At 43.5% G+C, this 19,770-nt stretch overlaps 1 protein-coding gene across 6 annotated transcripts in view; it reads right to left on the bottom strand.

Annotated features, from left to right (window-relative positions):
* The window catches only part of SUGT1 (SGT1 homolog, MIS12 kinetochore complex assembly cochaperone), a 188,808-nt gene that overhangs the window by 58,124 nt on the left and 110,914 nt on the right, over positions 1 to 19,770 (bottom strand). For all 6 annotated transcript variants that reach the window (XM_073580339.1, XM_073580341.1, XM_073580338.1 and 3 more), the window contains one exon: positions 17,935 to 18,042. In XM_073580339.1, coding sequence (XP_073436440.1) covers positions 17,935 to 18,042 — 108 coding nt within the window. The remainder of the gene's footprint in view (positions 1 to 17,934; positions 18,043 to 19,770) is intronic.

The following is a 19,770-nucleotide window of genomic DNA, read 5'->3' as shown; positions in this document are numbered from 1 at the left end:
CAACCCCCCCAACCAGGTCTCTTTGGCTAAATATCAGATGTCAGCTGCAGCTTTCAGATCTATGCCCACAAATATTGTACAATGGGAGAATGACATACTAGAGAACTGACATACGCTTGTCCAATTGGCGCTCGTTTTTTCTTTCTGACAATGGTTAGCACGGCATGTAGCGCTATTCTTACTACCAAAACAGCGGAACCCTTAAGTAAGTCAATATAAGTCAAGATATCTATCATATCAATGACAGCTCTACCACCATAACATGGATGACATCTATATTTTCCCTATTAACTATATTAAAATGCATCATCTTCCTAAAGGCACTCAGTCATAAATGACCCTGGCTACACAGACGAAAGCCCATAAGGTTCAGCACTGACACCTATCGTGCTTGTTAAACAGTATACTTTAAGCTACAACTGGTCCTTCAGGTTACCTGAAATTGCATTTCACAAATGAAAACATCCATTTCATCAAGTGTACTCAATAGCTATTTTTTCCCGATTCTTCATGTAAAATTGGAAACCTGGAGAAAAGTATCTTCTTCTTACATACATAATACATGACAAGGCTTGCCATCAAATCTACCTTTGAGAGCCATAATGACTTGCTGCTATTCACATTAAGCATGTTGAGCTGCAAATTCCTTAGATGAAAATTAGAATTTAATCTGTAGCACTTACACTGTTAACGCAATGCCTAAACCCCATCTACACATGTAGGAATGCCTAAACCCCATCTACACATGTAGGAATGCCTAAACCCCATCTACACATGTATTAAAATACTGTGATCTCTGCAGAGGGCAAAAACCTGCTGAAGTAACTAATGCTCTAAAATAATGCCAACCGCAGTGCCCAATGACGTAAAAAGAACATGTGTCCGCTATGGTCCTATACTTCTGTGTAGACGACTAGCCAGGTATTTCATGTAAGGGGTCAGGTTCTCTCATTTTCTATGTCAAGGTCTGCAGGTTGAGATGGACATCGGAGAGATCTGGAGCGGTACGGCCACAAATGGCAAAATCCTTTTAGAAAATGTTTGCAGACATAATCAGTATTAAATATCTGAATGGGGATTTTCCAAGAGCATGTACATGGGATTCTTACAAATCTTATCTAATAGTATGGGGCAGATTTTCTGCAGTGCAAACATGCACTATGAGGGCAAGTACCCACGTGCATCCCCACTGTGGACCTCTCCCACAGTAAAACATGCAGCAAATTCTCTACATTAAGCTATGTGAAAACATACCCTAAATACAAATATGCTTCTGATAGGAAAGATGTACAGACACTGTGGAGAATGCAGGACTAGGATGGAGTAGGGCTCAGTTTGCCGCTACGGTATTCCATACTTTTTTTTTATTCTGCATACTATAATGTATTAGCAACAAAAAAGAGCCCAATACTTTGAACAAGATTAAAAGCGGTAACCCATGACAATAAACCGCCATAATAATAAATGGTTCCACTCCATAAGCATATACACATAAGGAGAAAAGAGAGTGATTGAATCCAGGCTATATTTAGAAAATTATCACAATCTTTATTATTACAAATACAGACAATAGTCATAAATAGCAAAATTGCACATAAATTGACACCAAAGATCAGAAAGGAAAAGCAAAAGGGGGTAAAAAATAGCCCAATGCACCAGTAACCTACGCCAGGCTAGTGTCTAAATGACCCGAATATCATGTTAGACCCACACCTATGCCCATACTAATTATAAACACAACCATAATAGGTGTAAAAAAGAGATCCCTCAGGGCTGGCTGGACAACATGAGGTAAGGCAGCGTATGTCAATGGCGGCAAACCATTCCATAAGATGCGTAAATTGCGTCATAACGGCGCAAAAATTGTACAGAGGGAAGGCTTACCAGGTGGTGCACAGGTACCCCAGACTGCAGGGCGATCCAGTATGGAGTCGGCGCCCTCAGAGCCTTGGACGCAGGCGCAGTGGTTCACCCCCCATGCGTGCGCTCTAATGCTGGACGCCTGACTGCATGGTTTAGGACCTGGCGGTGGCACGGCGCTATGGCCGCTCTGATAGACTCATTTACGTCACATGATTATACATGTGACCGTTACCATGGATATAAAAGGTCTTCTAGTTTATCTCAGCCTCATCTCCTTGAGAAAGCGCTTTGGTAGAGCGAAACTATTTTTTACCTCCCTTTTGCTCTTCCTTCCTGATCTTTGGTGTCAATTTGTTAGGTGCAATTTTGCTATTTATGACTATTGTCTGGATTTGTAGTAATAAAGATTGTGATAATTTTCTAAATATAGCCTCGATTCACTCACTCTCTTTTCTCCTTGTGTGTATATACTATAATGTATATTGGCTAGGACACTCTTTGGTCTTGGTCTAAAACTGGGGAATCAGATAAAGTTAAGTAGGAGAAGGACGAGCACTTAGCTGTCGGAAACCAGACTCTCTGAAAAGACGACAATAGAGATTTATTACCACTTCTGTCTTCTCAGGTTCAACATACCCAATACTCAATGCGTAGTGAATACAGGGAACATGAATAACACTGCCTATAATGGACCTAACATGATCAAACTGGGCAGAGAGGGATGGAAGTCCCAGCTACGGTTGATACTTGCACAATGTGTGTGTACATATCTATAAGGCTAGGTTGCGGTGTAACGCAATCCGTTTAACTGACTGCCTTAATGAAGTGTGACCCCAGCCTAAGGCCGCGATCACACTTGCGAGAAACTCGGACGAGTCTTCTATCTTAATACCCAACACTGCCGCCAGCACTCTGGAGCAGAGCGTGCGGATGCATAGAAATACATGGAGCTGCACGCGCCGCTTCCGAGTGCCGGGTATTAAGATGTGAGACTTGTCCGAGTTTCTCGCATGTGTGACCACGGCCTAAGAAATATTGTATATATACAGCTCTGGCAAAAATTATGAGACCACTGCAAAGTTTTATAAAAATCAGCTTCTCTACATGTCTGACAGCCATTCCATTCCAGTGTCAGTCGAATTCCAACCAGAGTACCCCTCATTCTACTTAATATGCTTCTGATTAGGTGATCACCTGAACCAAATCTTATTTAAAGAAGGAAAGTATAAAAAATACCCTGCTGTTTATTAATGATTTTCGCATTTAAGTTACGGTATATGACTTAGTAATATTCTTCAATTATGAAATGTGCCTCAGTCTTTCGTGTCGCAGTGAAGGGCGCTCCACTTCCTGCCCTGTACTCATGAAAGGAGCGTTTCCTGCATTGGCATGTCATCAGTGATATGTGTGAAGGGGGTTGGCCCACTGGTTAATAGCCAAGCCTCCTTCCTTCTCTGTCTATGCATCAGCTGTGACAAAGAGGTGATTAATCACACCTGTGATAATTAAAGCATATTGTGTATAGAACTATTTTAGCCCATGTTCACACATTCACTATTTTCCATCAGTATCTGTAAGCCAAAACCAGGAGTGGGTGCTAAATCCAGAAGTGGTGACGTGTCTCTATTATACTTTTCCTCTGATTGTTCCACTCCTGGTTCTGGCTTACAGATACTGATGGAAAATACTGACCAAATAATGAACGTGTGAAAGTGGACTTAAGGTACTGTCACACTTAGCGATGTACCAGCGATCCCGACCAGCGATATGACGCGGTCAGGATCGCTGGTACATCGCTAAGTAGTCGCTAGTGAGCTGCCACACAGGCAGATCTCACCAGCGACATCGCTGGGGACGGGGGTCGCTACTTACCTGTCACACCAGGCGATCCTGCGTCCTCCCGCCCGGCTCCACGCGTCGCTCGTCTTCACAGCAGGAAGCCCCAGCAGGAAGCTGACGACGAGAAACAGTCCTGAACGTTCTCGCGTGATCAGCGATAACCAGCGGGGGAGCCGGTCGCTGGTAAGTATCAGACATAGCGATATCGCTAGCAATATCGCTATAACGTCACTAGTTATAGCGATATTGCTAGCGATATCTCTTAGTGTGACATGCCCTTTAGGCAAATTTCAGCTTAACTTTCTTTTGTCTGGACTATCATTTCAGTTTGACATGATAAAGTAGAAATTCTGCTAATCTGGCACTTGTGGCTGCTCTATATACACACTACAGGATCAGAAGAGGTCAGAGCGAGCTAATTATGAGACGCCGTGATAGCCTTACAGATTTTCACACGCATACATACACAGACTCGTTATATGTGTATTGATTAGTAGCTGTCTGGGAAGGTGCAGACAGATAGGATATGTGTAATTTACAGCGTGAACAGCGAAATCTGCCAGAAATCTGGAGATGGAATCTATATTCAATTACACCTAAACAAAGTATAATGAGGGCATAAAGGAGACATCGCCTGCCTGGAAGCAGGAGTCCGGAGCCGCCACGTGTCCGCTGGTCTTTGATTGGGGCTTGTGTAGACAGTTCTGCGCCCCGCTCTCTGCACAGAGACGGTCGGCTGTCACACCAGGGCACCGGAGCTAATTGGTATTCTTCCTCTTTGTTTAAGCCATCAATCTAATAAACTGTTGCATTTGCATACATTCATATTTCCAGACAAGTTATATGAGAAATGCCCCACCTAAACCTCCAGTTGCACGCAGGCCACCACATATTCTGACTAATTAGAAACTACGGTGCCCTAAACTAATTAGTTATGCTAGCAAGCCTGTGCTTCTGTCAAACAGTGCAAGCAATTAAGGCTTGTGTTCCCCCGAACATCAGAGCGTTATTTACTGCCAGCCATAAGAATAAATATTCTCACGCAGACAATTCCTTTCATCGGCTGGGTTTTCAATAGCATTCTGTTTCCATCTCTGTTATGCCGAGAATGCTAATGCCTTAAGGGCATAAGATCCGTCTTCTACAGAATATTTTTTCATAAAAGCGACCTTCGTTGAATACAAAAGTCCATCTATTTTATTGTGTCATTTCCGAAGAACTATGGTTTTAACCTAGAGCATTTCAGCTTCCGCAAGCAGATTTAAATGAACCGTTCCTTGGGGAGGAAGCCTCAGCCTATATTTCCATGTCTGTAACGGGAAAAAAATACGTATACAGGGAGCTCGGAGCAGCAAAATAAGGTTTAATGTGACATTTTAGAATTTCCATGTTGCTAAGAGTCAATTCAGTTTATTCCAGAATCCAGAAACATATATTACTAAACAAGAACCAGTCTGATTTTTTTTTCTGCTCGTCAAAAACGTACATTTTTTTTTTTTTGTCAGATATGCCACAATAATCATCACCGGTTAACATACAGCTCTGGTTTGGAGCAGCCATGTCTACGGGAAGGAACTGCATCTCGGGCAATCACGGGCAGGCTATTGGACTGACCATACATGCATATTTATTAGTACAGGCCAGAGCCTAAACACAAGAGCAAAGGAGGCCAAGCTCAGAAGTAGTAATACCACATACTATGTGCTAATGCATCTTAAAAATATTCTTTTAAAACAGGTCATTTTTAATGTCAAATTTATTTTTATTTGTATACTAAGTTTTTTTCTTAATTCTCAATATACAGTAACTATATCAGTCAGAAATCTAGCCCCAAAGCCTGATACTAGACTCTTAGGCTGTGTGCACACGTAGCGATTTTTAAGCGTTTTTGCCGCGAAAACGCTTAAAAATCGTGTACAGAACGCCCCCCATGCATTCCTATGGCATTCCGCACATGCTGTGCTAATGCTGCGCTTTTTTCCGCGGCGGAATCGCATCGCGGAAAAAATCGCAGCATGCTCATTCTTTGTGCGGAATCGCAAAGAATTGCCGCGATTCCGCACCCATAGGAATGCATGAGAATCGCTTACTTCCCGCATGTGGCTATGCCCACCATGCGGGAAGTTAAGCGTCTCATGTGCGGTTGGAACCCACGGTGTGGAGGAGAGGAGACTGTCCTCCAGGCCCTGGGTACCATACCCCTGTAAAAAAAGAATAAAAAATAAAAAATCGGTGTATATTTACCTTCCGGCGTCCCGCGATGCATTCCCGGCCTAAGCGTTCCCAGTAATGCCTTGCGGCAAGGTCCTGTGATGACGTAGTCTCGCGAGATCGCTATAGCAACGCGAGACTACGTCATCACAGGTCTCGCAAGGCATTACTGGGAACGCTGAGGCCCGGGAATGCAGCGCGGGACGCCGGAAGGTAAATATACACCGATTTTCTTATTTTTTTTTAGCATTTTAACATCCTATCTTTTACTATTGATGCCGCATAGGCAGCCTCAATAGTAAAAATCTGGTCACACTTGTCAAACACTATGTTTGATGAGTGTGACCAACCTGTCAATCACTTTCCAAGCGATGCTTCAAATCGCTTGGAAAGTGCTTGAATATCGCACGCGAAAATCGCAGCAAAATCGCGATCATAATCGCGGTGAAATCGCGCGGAAAAAAAACGCGCGATTTCTGGGATGGAGTCGGGTTTTTAGTAAGCGTTTTAAAACGCTACGTGTGCACATAGCCTTAGGCCATGTGCACACGCTGCGGTTTTGGCCGCAGCAGAACTGCAGCAGTTCTGCAGACAGTGTACAGTAGTAACATGTTATACTATGGAATTAACAATTTCCTGTGCACATGCTGCGCATTTTTAACTGCGGAAAAGCTGCGGTTTTGAATCCGCAGAAAGAAATGACATGTCACTTCTTTTCTGCGGATTCTGCTGCGGTTTACCATCTCCGCCATTGTAGAGATGATAAACCGCAGGGGAACCGCAGGCCAATCTGCAGGTCATTTTACCTGCGGTTCTGCAGATAAAAAATCCGCAGACCAATCCGCAGCGTGTGCACATAGCCTTATGTCCTGCCTGTACATATAGTCACCTCATTATCATCAGAGGCAGGATCACAATCACCGGTGACACCTTTATACACAGCTGACAACACAGGGTCCACCAAACAAAGCACGAGATACCACAGCTCCCCTCCTCTCCCTCTCTACACAAGGACCTTTACTCAGATCGCAGCATGACTAGAAAGTTCTCTTCTAGAACTAAATGATTCAGAGCCCTATTACAACCTCCTATTATGTATAACCTACATGTAGCTGCTGAAAAGTGATACGTACAGAACAGCAAGTATGAAAAGAATAATAGGAAGGGTGGCCAGAGTGAAGAGGCAAGAATCCTAATCTATGAAAAATAAAAAATAAATATAAAATAAATTCAATATAAAAACCTAATTTAAATAATAGGTTATTTTCTGATGACATGCTCCCTGGAAAGCAATACTTATAGAAGAAGACAGCAGCATAATCTGCCACTGATTTTATACACCAGTGCGCTTCCATGTGAAATAGATTGCCCTAAATATGACCATTATATGCCATTAACAGCACCATAAAAGCTTTGTGTTCTCTCTAAAATATGATCACGTACACTGTAACCATGTAAGCTGTCCTTGAGATAAACCAGGTAGAAAGAAAATATGGTCACAGGCCAGAGTTTCCCTATAACTATGCCCCAGGAACTATAGCAGTCACTGCCATCACTTCTTTTCAAGCTATTGATCTGTTAACCCTATTAATCAGCACCAGAGGATACCGGCAGTCCAGCAGAGCGGGCCGTCAACAACAGCTCCTGATGGACAAAGTTTTGTGATGTGCAAGTTTTGTAAAGTAATAAAAATAAAAAAGAATGAAAGAAAACTGTATTTTTAGGCTGTGTGCCCACGTTGCGTTTTTGTAAGCGTTTCCGCAGCGTTTGTGCCGGCTCAGACGCTGCAGAAATGCTTACAAGATGCTTCTAATTCATTTGCATGCGTTTTTGGCTTTTTGTGCCAATGTATGCGTTTTTAACCGCTCAGGAATCGCTTAGCGGCTAAAAACGCAGCATGCACATTATTTTCCACATAGCTGAGCGTTTTTAGCCATCCCCAATGTTCCCAGAAATTGCGTGTCAAAAAACGCGTCAAAAACGCGCAAGAAATGCGCATCTTTTTCCGCAAAAGGGGATCCATTTCCTGAGCGTTTAAAAACGCTAGCGTGGGCACATAGCCTTAGAGAAGAATGTGAAATTATCTTCAGAACATAACTTGCATCCTAACAAAAATATTTCTCTAGATTTACCAACCACGTTTGTCATTGGATTCTCTGGGACTACACGACTGTGTTAGGCTACTTTCACACATCAGGTTTTCGCCGTCAGGCGCGATCCGGCGCTTTTGACAGAAACCGGATCCGGCGAAATGCAATGCCGGATCCGGTTTCCCCCCCATTGACTTGCATTTGCGCCGGATCGCGCCGTAGGGCCATGCGTTTCATCCGGTTTTCACCGGATCCGGCAATGTGTCGCGATCCGGCGTCTGGAAAAAACGGCTACTGTAACATTTTTTGTCTCCGGCGGAAAAGCCGGACACGCCGGATCCGGCACGTCCGGCTTTTTCACACAATGAAAGCCTATGAGCGCCGCAATGCGCCTGATCCGGCGAAAGCCGGATCCGGTTTTTTTGGTCTGAGCATGCTCAGTAGCTCTGCCCACAAGACATATATAAAAGCAAGACAGTGGGACCCACAGCCACACCCAACATGCCACCCAAGAAAGCAACCAAGCGAAGCAGGAGAAGGCAGGAGACCACTGCAGCACCATCAGCACCACCACCACCCCAAATGGAGCAGCAAATGGAACATGCTGAGGAGGGGAGGCCAGCAGCAGATGAGAGACGGTAATTATCAAATCCCCCATTCCTCCAAACTAGGGCTATTGAATATCAAGATATTCATTGGCCCTTTGTTTCGCTTTATTCAACAGCCGCCCAATAGATGCAGCAGCAGCAATGGCAGCAGCTGGAACACCACACACAGGCATGGAGTGTGGCCACCAGGAAGACAGCACATCATCTTCTGGGAGCCCTGACCTCGCATCGTCAGCGTTTGACGGTAAGTTTTTATTTCCAAAATCCATCATCTCTGTAATATATGTCTATTCATTGCCTTTTATTTCAAAACAGGATTCACAAGATGAAGAGGAGCTCCCAGAAGAAGAAGGAAGGGGTGGACAGACACCTGGAGTGGGCTCACAATTGGTAAGTTTTTTGCATCAAACGCAGAAACACAACATCACACTACACACAACACATAGAAAACAATGTTCTGCAGACCACACACAGCAAACAAATGCCTACATCCAAAGACATAACATTTTTTGTTTTCTTCTCTAGTCTTCCCAATCTGGTGCTCGGCCAAGAGGTCCTCGCAGTGCCTCCCAGGGTCGTCGGCGACAGCAACGCGGCGGTCACCAGCGTGTAAGTATAAATATTTTTGCTTTGTTTTTTTGCACTTTTTATTTCATTTCTTTTGTGGAGGCTAATTATGTTATTTTTGTCTTTTTCTTTAACAGCCTTCACAGCGTGCTCCCGACTCTGACGGTGAGGATGGAGGACTCGATGTGGACCACCTCATCGATCTCGTCAGAGAAAGGGAGCCGCTCTGGAATATGGCTGACCGCCGCCACGCTGACCTTATCGTTACCCGACGACTCTGGGAGGAAATCTGTTCGCTCCTTGTGGGCCGCTGGGAGGACCTCGATGTTCGGGCCCAGATTAAAGAGCGTAAGTATATACAGTACCGGTTGCTTGATGTAAACCAGTGTTTCCCGAACTCCAGTCCTCGTGGTCCCCACGGATCATGTGTTCAGGATTTCTATTTACTATGGAAATCCTGAAAACATGACCCCTGGGGACCATGAGGACTGGAGTTTGGGAAACACTGATGTTGTATACTAACCACTTTGTCCTTTCTCGTTTCAGGGAACAGAATTGTGAATCGGTGGCGGTCTGTGAGGGATCGTTTCAAGGAGTAGTTCAATAAAGAGATGCGGGCCCAGAGTGGATCTGGAGGACGCAGGAGCAAGTACAAGTACGCAGAAGCCCTGTCGTTCCTCCGGGAAACAATGGTCACTAGAAGGTAAATATTACACACCACATGTGAAAAAAAATGTTAGATGTAAAAAATTTTTTTCAGCCAGGGCCATACCATGTCAGTATTTTAATTGTTTTTTTTTCTCTTTATTCCACAGCACGGTGAGCAGCACTCGGGAGCCTGCACGATTGGACCCTTCTGAGGCGATCCCTGAGGAGACCGGCACCGAGGGACACTTCGACCGCCCCGGTACATCTGCACCTTCCCAGCCTTCCCACACATTCGACCCATCTGTCCCATCCACCAGCACAGGAGCATCGTGGCCGCCTACATTACATGAAGCTGCTGGTGAGGAGATCGCTTTCCCTTTACCCCACCCTTCTGCCCCTGCCACCTCTAGTACACCTGCGGGTACTGGGCGGCAGCGGCAGAGGGGTCAGGAAAAGACTTATGCGCCAGAGTTCTTGCATCTGAATGCATCTTTCCAGAACTGTCTAAAAGTCTTGTCAGAGCAAATCTCCGCAGGTTATCAGCAGATCAACTCCAGCATTCTGGAGGTGAAGACACTTCTGCAAACCATGCATTCAGAAGCAAGATCTTCGCCAAACCACACCTTTTTCAGGTCTGTTGTGGAGCGCATGGAAACGCTCTCTCCTGCCCAGCAGATGCATGTAATGCATTCATGCCACGCTGCTCTCCAGCAAGTTACCTCCCAACCTCCTCCTCCCACCACAGTAGTTCCTCCACCTGCACCCCCTCCAGCCACTTTCCATCCTCCCCCTCCTATTACATCTACACCCCCTCCAGCCACTTTCCATCCTCCCCCTCCTATTACATCTACACCCCCTCCAGCCACTTTCCATCCTCCCCCTCCTATTACATACCATCCACCTCCCCAGCACCAGCAACCTCCCCAGTACCAGCAACCTCCCCAGTACCAGCAACCTCTCCAGTACCAGCAACCTCCCCAGTACCTGCAAACTCCCCAGTACCAGCAACCTCCCCAGTACCAGACATCTCCCCACTTCCAGCAACCTGCCCCGTACCAGACATCTCCCCACTTCCAGCAACCTGCCCCGTACCAGACATCTCCCCACTTCCAGCAACCTGCCCCGTACCAAACTCCTTCCCCATACAACTTGCCATCAACATCATCTGCTCCTACAGTCCCTGCCCAACCCTCCACTCCACCACCCACCACCTCTTCTGCTTCCCACATGTCCACCCATTCTGTAGTTTTTTCCACACCTTCACCTCTAACTGTTCCTTCCCCACCACGATCCCAGTCCTCTCTCCACACTCCCAGTGTCGAAGTGTCCCGCAGCCCCTACAGCAGTATTTCCACCACACACTACACAGATTTATAATGTGTGTATTTAAATAAAAATGACCAGTTTTATGGTTTCAGTTTTATAGTTTCAAAGCTTTATTAAACAAGTTTATTAAAATTTTAAAAAAGTTTACTAAAAAAAAACATTTTTCAATAAAAGTTAAATTATTTTACACTGGTTGTCTGTCATTTCTTTCTGCGGCGAAAAAGGTTAAATACAGGGTATTTAAAAGGTGAAATGGTATTCAAAACTAGGTATATAACTGTGGGTAAATTTTAGCTTTTTGCCACAGTTGTGTTCCTGGTTGTGTTTGAAGCAAAGTATTTCACCTAAAAAGTTGTGTTTATTGTTGGTGATTTCCTAACAATGTACACAACTTTTGTTAAAAGGTGAAATACTTTGCATAAAACACAACCAGGTACACACCTGTGGCCTAAAGCTAAAAATAGAGACCATGACAAGATATCCAACTTTGGTTGGCAAAGGTATATACTGTTGGTACAGAAGGTACACAAGTTTGGTTGGGCACAAATCTTTCACACTCTGTCATCCTGCCAGTGTACTCTGCCTTGAGGTGACAAAGTATAGTGCAAAATTGTCCCTCATTACTGAAACCGTCACAGAACTTCTAGTGGTAATGTCATGGTAATCTTGCAAGGTGGTTTCTTCAGAGGTGTCCTCAATGGAAATGGGTTCCTTGCAGATAACAAAATTGTGGAGTACCACGCACGCTTTGATCACCTCGTCCACAGTTTCTGTCTTGAGGTTGATCGCAGTCAATAGGACCCGCCATTTGGCTGTCAGAATACCAAAGGTACATTCAACCATTCTTCTTGCTCTTGTGAGGCGGTAATTAAAAATGCGTTTTGGTCTTGTCAATCCTCTGCTAGAGTACGGTTTCAAAAGGTGTTCTGACAGCTGGAAGGCTTCATCCCCTACACAGACAAATGGCATAGGTGGACCAGATGTTTGCGGCAGCGGTCTAGGTGGTGGGAACTGGAAGGTGTTTCCATACAGTTTACGCCCCATGGCAGACAGTTTGAAAACTTGAGAGTCATTGGAGCGGCCATAGGCCCCAATATCAACCGCAATAAATTTGTTTTCCGCGTCAGCGATGGCCATGAGGACAATTGAAAAATATTTCTTGTAATTGAAATATTCCGATCCCGATCCAGCTGGCTTTACAATGCGGATATGTTTCCCGTCCACAGCGCCCAAGCAGTTTGGAAACTGACATATCTGTTGAAACTTGTCAGCAATTTCAATCCACCTCTGTGTTGTGGGCTCTGGTAAAAACTCTTCAGCTAAGGAGTCCCACAGTGCACGGCATGCGTACTTCACAATTCCAGATATGGTGGAAATCCCGAGTCTGTACTGGAAATGCAGTGACGAAAGGGATTCTCCAGTTGCAAGAAATCTGTGGGGAATTAAAAAACAATAAATTAGTTTTAAATCACAGCATTACATACCAAAACTGACCTATAACACTTGGAGATACAAACTACCACCAACAAGATTGCAGTGAAAGTGTGCTCTGATGCGAGCATATCCAATAAATGTGGCTTACCTTAAAGTCACCATCAGACGCTCTGCGGGTGAAACAGAGAAGCGGCAATAGGTGTCCGCTTTTCTTATGAGGTGTGCAATGCGCTCCACCAAGTATTCAAAATTCTCCATTTTCATCCTAACATATCCAAAAAATTTATCCGGGTTTCGTCGAAGGTCCATGCAGAGTGTAGAATAGACCCCATGCGTCATTCTCTTGGCTGTGATGGGGTGGATCCACAAACGTCGTCTACGATGCCTGATGCGCTGCTGTCTCGCTCTCTCCTTCTCCAGAACAATCACCCTCAAACGATTCGCCTCCGCTATAAAATCCGCCAAATTCTTCAAAATATTTCCAATGACAACATCCATCTTCGCCAGTAACTTGCTCTTCTCTCCAACCTGCACTTTCTCCTCTACAACCTGTCAAAGAAGGGCTGTAGGAACATGCTATATATAGTTTTCCAGTAGCCAATCCCGTTCGGAAGGCCACAAGGGTCAATTTTAAAAACCGGATCCGGCGTAATCCGTCGAAAAACGGATGAACCGGATGAGACGGATCCGGTTTTGTCTGTCAAGAAAAAGACGGATCCGGCAGAAAACCGGATCCGTCACATCCGGTTTTACGAAACATTTGCCGGATCCGGCGTTCCGGCACGACGCCGGATCGCGCCTGACGCCGAAAACCTGATGTGTGAAAGTAGCCTTACTTGTATGAGGCAAATATTTGCAGGTAAATCCCATTTCAGAGGAATCCTATGACAACCTGGCATCTATGAAGCCTGTCCCTCAGTTCACAGGTATCTGATCTAAGAGGAAAAAAGCTTTTCATGTTACACAAAATTTAACCCCTTACCAACATCAGCCACACGTGAATACCGCAAGTCAGTAGCAGATGTATTAACGACTAATGCTTAGCTTGCTCCATATCCAGCAGATAATGGCTGTGTGTTAGGCTACGTTCATTCAGTATTTGGTCAGTAAACCAGGAGTGGGTGGTAAATACAGAAGCGGTGACAGTGCACCCGCCAAGAACTGCCGACCGGCAACAATAGGAAATTATTCCTACTGGTTCATTTTGATCACTGTGATAGGGTCTATCACAGCGATCAAAATAAAAAAAATAGTAAATCAAATCCCCTTTATCATCCCCCTAGTTAGGTAAAATAAAATTAAAAAATGTATTTCTTTCCATTTTTCCACTAGGATTAGAGTTGGGGCTATTGTTAGGGTTGGGGTTAGAGCTAGGGATTGGATTATAGTTGGGGTTGTAGCTAGGTTTAGGGGTGGGGCTAGGGTTGATATTATAGTAGGGGTTGGGGCTAGGATTACGGATGGGATTGCGGTTAGGGTTGTGGTGTTGGGTTAGGGTTGTAATGTATTTATTTCCATTTTTCCATTAGGGCTAGAGTTGGGGCTATTGTTAGGGTTGAGGTTAGGGCTGTGTTAGGGTTGGAGTTAGAATTGGGGGGTTTCCACTGTTTAGGTACATCAGGTGGTCTCCAAACGCGACATGGCGCCCATCATCGACTTCAGCCAATTTTGCATTCAAAAACGTCAAACGTTGCTCCCTCCCGAGCCCTGCCATGCGTGCAAACAGTAGCTTTCTCCCACATACGGGGTATCGGCGTACTCAGGAGAAATTGCATAACCAATAATATGGTCCATTTTCTCCTGATACCCTTGAAAAAATAAAGTGTGGTTCCAAAATATTTTTTCTGTTAAAAAAGTAAAATGTTCATTTTTTCCTTCCACATTGCTTTAGTTCTTGTGAGGCACCTAAGGGTTAATACAATTTTTCAATGTGGTTTTGCGCACCTTTATGGGTGCAGTTTTTAGAATGGTGTCACTTGGGTATTTTCTGCCATATTGACCCCCCCCCCCCCCCCCCCCAAACTAACTTCAAATGTGAGGTGGTCCCTAAAAAAAATGGGTTTCGTAAATTTTTTGGGAAAAATGAGAAATTGCTGGTTAACTTTTAACCCTTATAACATGCTAACAAAAAAAAAAAATATGCTTCCAAAATTGTACTGATGTAAAGTAGACATGTGAGAAAGGTTATTTATTAACTATTTTATGTGATATGTCTGATTTATTCCCTTTGACATTAGACGTACTATTCCGTCCATGTGACTTGGGACTTAATTCCCATGGACGGAATAGTACGTCATGAACGATCAGCTGCGCTCACAGGGGTGATTCTCCCAGCTGACACCCTGCACAAAGTGCCAGGAGCGGGCACGGACCGCTCCCGGCACTTTAATCCCCTAACCACTGCGATCAAACATGAGCTCAGCGTTCCGGAGCCGGCAGAGGGGCTGACATCCGGGTTACCAGAGCTGAGAGACTTCCTGTCATGCACAGTAGTGCATGTCAGGAAGTCTCTGAGATCTGCATGCCATGTAAGCGATCAGCCTGCAGAAAATGAGTGTCCCATAGTGGGACAAAGTGTAAAAGTAAGAATGAAAGGAAAAAAAAATCTAAATAATTGTAAAAATATTTAAAAAAAAAAATCAATACTTATTCTATCAATAAATATTTTAATTAAAAAAATCTAAACAATAAAAGTACACATATTTAGCATCGCTGTGTCCTTAATGACCCGACCTATAAAACTGTCCCACTGATTAACCCCTTTTGTGAACACCATAAAAAAAGGAAAAAAAAAAGGCAAAAAAAACGAAGCTTTATCATTATACTGCTGAACAAAAAGTGGAATAACATGCGATCAAAAAGACGGATATAAATACTGTAAACATGGTACCGCTGAAAACGTCATCTTGTCCCGCAAAAAACAAGCCGCCATATAGCTCCATCATCAGAAAAATAAAAAAGTTATAACTTGCAGAATAAACCGATGCAAAAATAATTATTTGTTATGTAAAATAGCTTTTATTGTATAAAAGCGCCAAAACAAAACTTAATTTTACCACACGTGGAACGGTATAAACGCCCACACACACAAAAGAAATGCATGAATTGCTGTTTTTTGTTCATTCTGCCTCACAAAAGTAGGAATAAAAAGCGATCAAAAAATGTCATGTGCCTGAAAATGCTACCAATAAAAACGTCAACTTGTCCCGCAAAAAACAAGACCTCACATTACTCTGTGGGCCAAAATAGAGGAAAAATTATAGCTCTCAAACTGTGGTGAAGCAAAAACTATTTTTTTTGCAATAAAAAGCGTCTTTTAGTGTGTGACAGCTGCCAAACATAAAAACCTGCTATAAATAGTAAATCAAACCCCCATTTATCACCCCCTTAGTTTGGGAAAAATAATAAAATAAAAAAATGTATTTATTTCCATTTTCCCAGTAGGGTTAGGGTTGGGACTAAAGTTAGGGTTGGGATTAGGGTTAGGTTTGTGGTTAGGGTTACGGTTGGGATTAGGGGTGTGTTGGGGTTAGGGTTGGAGTTAGAATTGGGAGGTTTCCACAGTTTAGGCACATCAGGGGCTCTCCAAACGCAACATGTGTTTGATCTCAATTTCAGCCAATTCTGCGCTGAAAAAGTCAAACTGTGCTCCTTCCCTTCCGAGCTCTGCCATGCGCCCAAACAGTGGTCTACCCACACATATGGGGTATCGGCATACTCAGGACAAATTACACAACAACTTTTGGGGTTCAATTTCTCCTGTTACCCTTGGGAAAATAAAAAAATCGAGGGCGAAAATATTTTTGCGAAAAAAAAAAATTGTGATTTTTTTTTTTTTTTTTTACATTTTACAGCTCTACATTATAAACTTCTGTGAAGCACTTGGGGGTTCAAATTGCTCACCACACATCTAGATAAGTTCCTTGGGGGGGCTCTACGTTCCAAAATGGTGTCACTTGTGAGGGGTTTCCACCGTTTAGGCACATCAGGGGCTCTCCAAACGCGATATAGCGTCCGATCTCAATTCCAACCAATTTTGCATTGAAAAGTCAAACGGAGCTCCTTCCCTTCCGAGCTCTGCCATGCAAAGAAATTTTACCACTACCATGAAGTACAATATGTCACGAGAAAATTTCAGAATCACCGGGATCCATGGAAGCATTCCAGAGTTATTGCCTCATAAAGGGACAGTGGTCAGAATTGTAAAAATTGTCCTGGTCATTAACATGCAAACCACCTTTGGAGGTAAAGGGGTTAAGGTTTATGGACCAGACAGATTTTCCTGAGAATCTGCCTCCAGAGATTATTTTAAAATAAAGGGTGCATTACCAGCGTGAGACATGTGACATGTAACTAACACAACACAGGAGATTTGAACTTTGTCTCCTTACGAAAACCTTTGCAACTGCTCTCACAGCTCTGCCATATTGCAACCTTGTCTGCCTGTGAGGTGGAAGCTGAGAAGAACCTGCAGATGTGTCAGTTATAATCACAGCTCTGCAGTGAGATCAGGAGTGCAGCCATTACATTTCACACTGGTAATGCTCCTTTCATTAAAAATAAACTCTGAAGGCAGATTCATGTCCGACCCATAGTGCTGAGCAACTCATTTGTATAGAAGGAAAACATGGATTTCTCTGAAATAAGACATTGGATCGCAGATATCAAGGTATCATTTTATTAACTTCCTATGGGTGTCAGAAACGGCATAGGGGTCAGGGAGTTGCAGCTTTTCCACTGTCTGTCTTGGCATAGCAACCATTTGAGGCGATGTACAGTACTAATGGAAATACCACGAATGTCTATACCTCTTGGGTAGATGTTGCACTTGTAACTCAACTTTTATTTCCAGCATTTTCCTAGGTTTACTGTATAGCATCCATCTTACACTTCCTTCTAAGGGTTTACATATTTTACCTAGTGTTGTGAGCACTTGTAGCGACTTTATAGAGGTGGAAGTTACTTTATAATGTAGGGACTAAGCACTTTATTTTTTAGCCGGTTTCTTCCGTGTGTATGCAGCATCGACCATACTGCAACTGCTCACTTAGCCAATAGAGATTTCTCCATAAGCTAGTACAGTGTTCCACCTCCCATCAGACGTCTATGTTTGTGAATTATTCTATGTATTACTAAAATATATTTTTTATTTTAGCTAGCATCTCTTTTTTTTTGTTTCTTGTGGCAACATTCACAGCTGGTAGAAATGGTCTATGGTTACCTAACCTAATAACTATATATATGGCTTTTCCACATAGATCCTATTGAAAAGGTTTAACAGGTGTGATGTTATAGGGATAACAGCCAACCACAGAGGGCAGTAAAATCTGGAAAATTAGAAGACTCACCTTTGTTGAAAGTACTTTAAATGTGCTTTGTTCTGGCACAATCGAGTGAAATAAGAAGAGTGTCAGGTTGTAATTTTCTTCTGAAGGAAGGTTCACATTTAATGTTAACTGTAAAAGAGAAATGCAATCTGAGTTATACAAAAACAGAAAGATACTTCACAAAATGAGAATAAAAAAAAAGAGTAAACCTCAGAACAATGTGCACAGACGTTCCCTGCGTAGTGATGCCTCATATTACTGTGAAAAATGAATACTGAAAGAAATGATTCGTAATTAAGATCCAGGGTCAATTGTAAATATATGCAGCAGCATATTCTGAATCGCTGGCATTCACTTACAGTCGTGGTGAGCAGGTGCTTCTTTTCAAGTCTTCGAAATTGGTATGTAGGGCTGACATGAACTAATGTTATTTCACAAAATAAAAAATGCAGCCATTATACAGGATGGGATCGGCTAGGAGGTAATCCACAGCTGTTAAATTACTGCAGGCATGGTCATAATTTATACAGGGGCACATTTCTGTGGAATGAATAAAAATGTTTTCAAAAAGAGCTGTAAAACAGTTTTGTTTTTTTTTACGCAAACTGAATTTTGTGTGCGACAGGTTATGTTTCTTCTGTTATTTAAATAAGGACATATTTATAAATGAGAAAACTGCCTAAAAACAATTCCCCAATGCAGAAGTATTAATCGGACTGATCTCCAGGTCAGCGGAAACATTACAATCATGCAGGACGGCTGTGGGGCGTACCCGTCAGCAAAACACCGGCTGCTCATTACAGCTAGATCCTTCCTATAGGATTAAAACTGTAGGTTGCTGCTAAGCCCATTACAGAACTGCTCTTTTGGACGCTCTTATATAAAGACGATCCACAAAGGTGAACCCTCAATTCTGATTTAACAACATTTCTAAAATAAACAATTACCGTATATACTTGTGTATAAGCCGACCCCTGTATAAGCCGACCCCCCTAATTTTGCCACAAAAAAAATGGGAAAACTTATTGACTCACGTATAAGCCTAGGGTGGAAAATGCAGCAGCTACTGGTAAATTTAAACAATAAAAATGGATACCAATAAAAGTAAAATTCATTTAGACATCAGTAGGTTAAATGTTTTTGAATATCCATATTGAATCAGGAGCCCCATATAATGCTCCATACAGTTCATGATGGCCCCATAAGATGCTCCATACAAAATACACCCCATATAATGCTCCATAAAGGTTAATAATGGCCCCATAAGATGCTCCATAGAATAATATGCCCCATATGCTGCTCCATAAAGGTTATGGCCCCATTAGATGCTCCACAATATGCTGCCCCATAAGATGCTCCATACATTATTCCCCCATTAGATGCTCCATACAATACCCCCATAAGATGCCCCATAGAATATGCCCCCATAAGATGCTCCATAGAATATGCCCCCATAAGATGCTCCATGTTACGCCGCGCTCACCAGGAGGCGGGGCGTCTCTCCCTCCGGGGCTCCCGTCTGGTGCGCACTCGCAGCTCTCGTCCCCGGGGTTCCTCCCCCATGTCACGTTTGCGCGCTCTTGTCAGTGCTGTATAGGGGTCGGTTCTCTCTATGGTAATGGAGGACCTGACCCGGAACCTGTAGTGGTCATGTGCTTTCTGGCTAGGTCCTGACCCGGAACTAGTTGGAGTCATGTGCTATATCTGGCGACCTCCCCCTAGGGGAGGTGCCTGATTATTGTTGTGCTTCCTGGCTGGATGTCTGTGTCTCTGCCAGGCTGTTCGCTGTACTCAGGTACTCTGTTCCGCCTTGTGTTCTCGGTGCTCCTTGGCACCCTTTCTGAACTTCCATTCCGC

This window comes from Dendrobates tinctorius, unplaced genomic scaffold, assembly GCF_039654945.1.
Source record: "Dendrobates tinctorius isolate UK_male_01 unplaced genomic scaffold, ASM3965494v1 ptg000064l, whole genome shotgun sequence".
NCBI classification, from domain to species: domain Eukaryota; kingdom Metazoa; phylum Chordata; class Amphibia; order Anura; family Dendrobatidae; genus Dendrobates; species Dendrobates tinctorius.
This window is presented reverse-complemented; position numbering and strand designations above follow the sequence as displayed.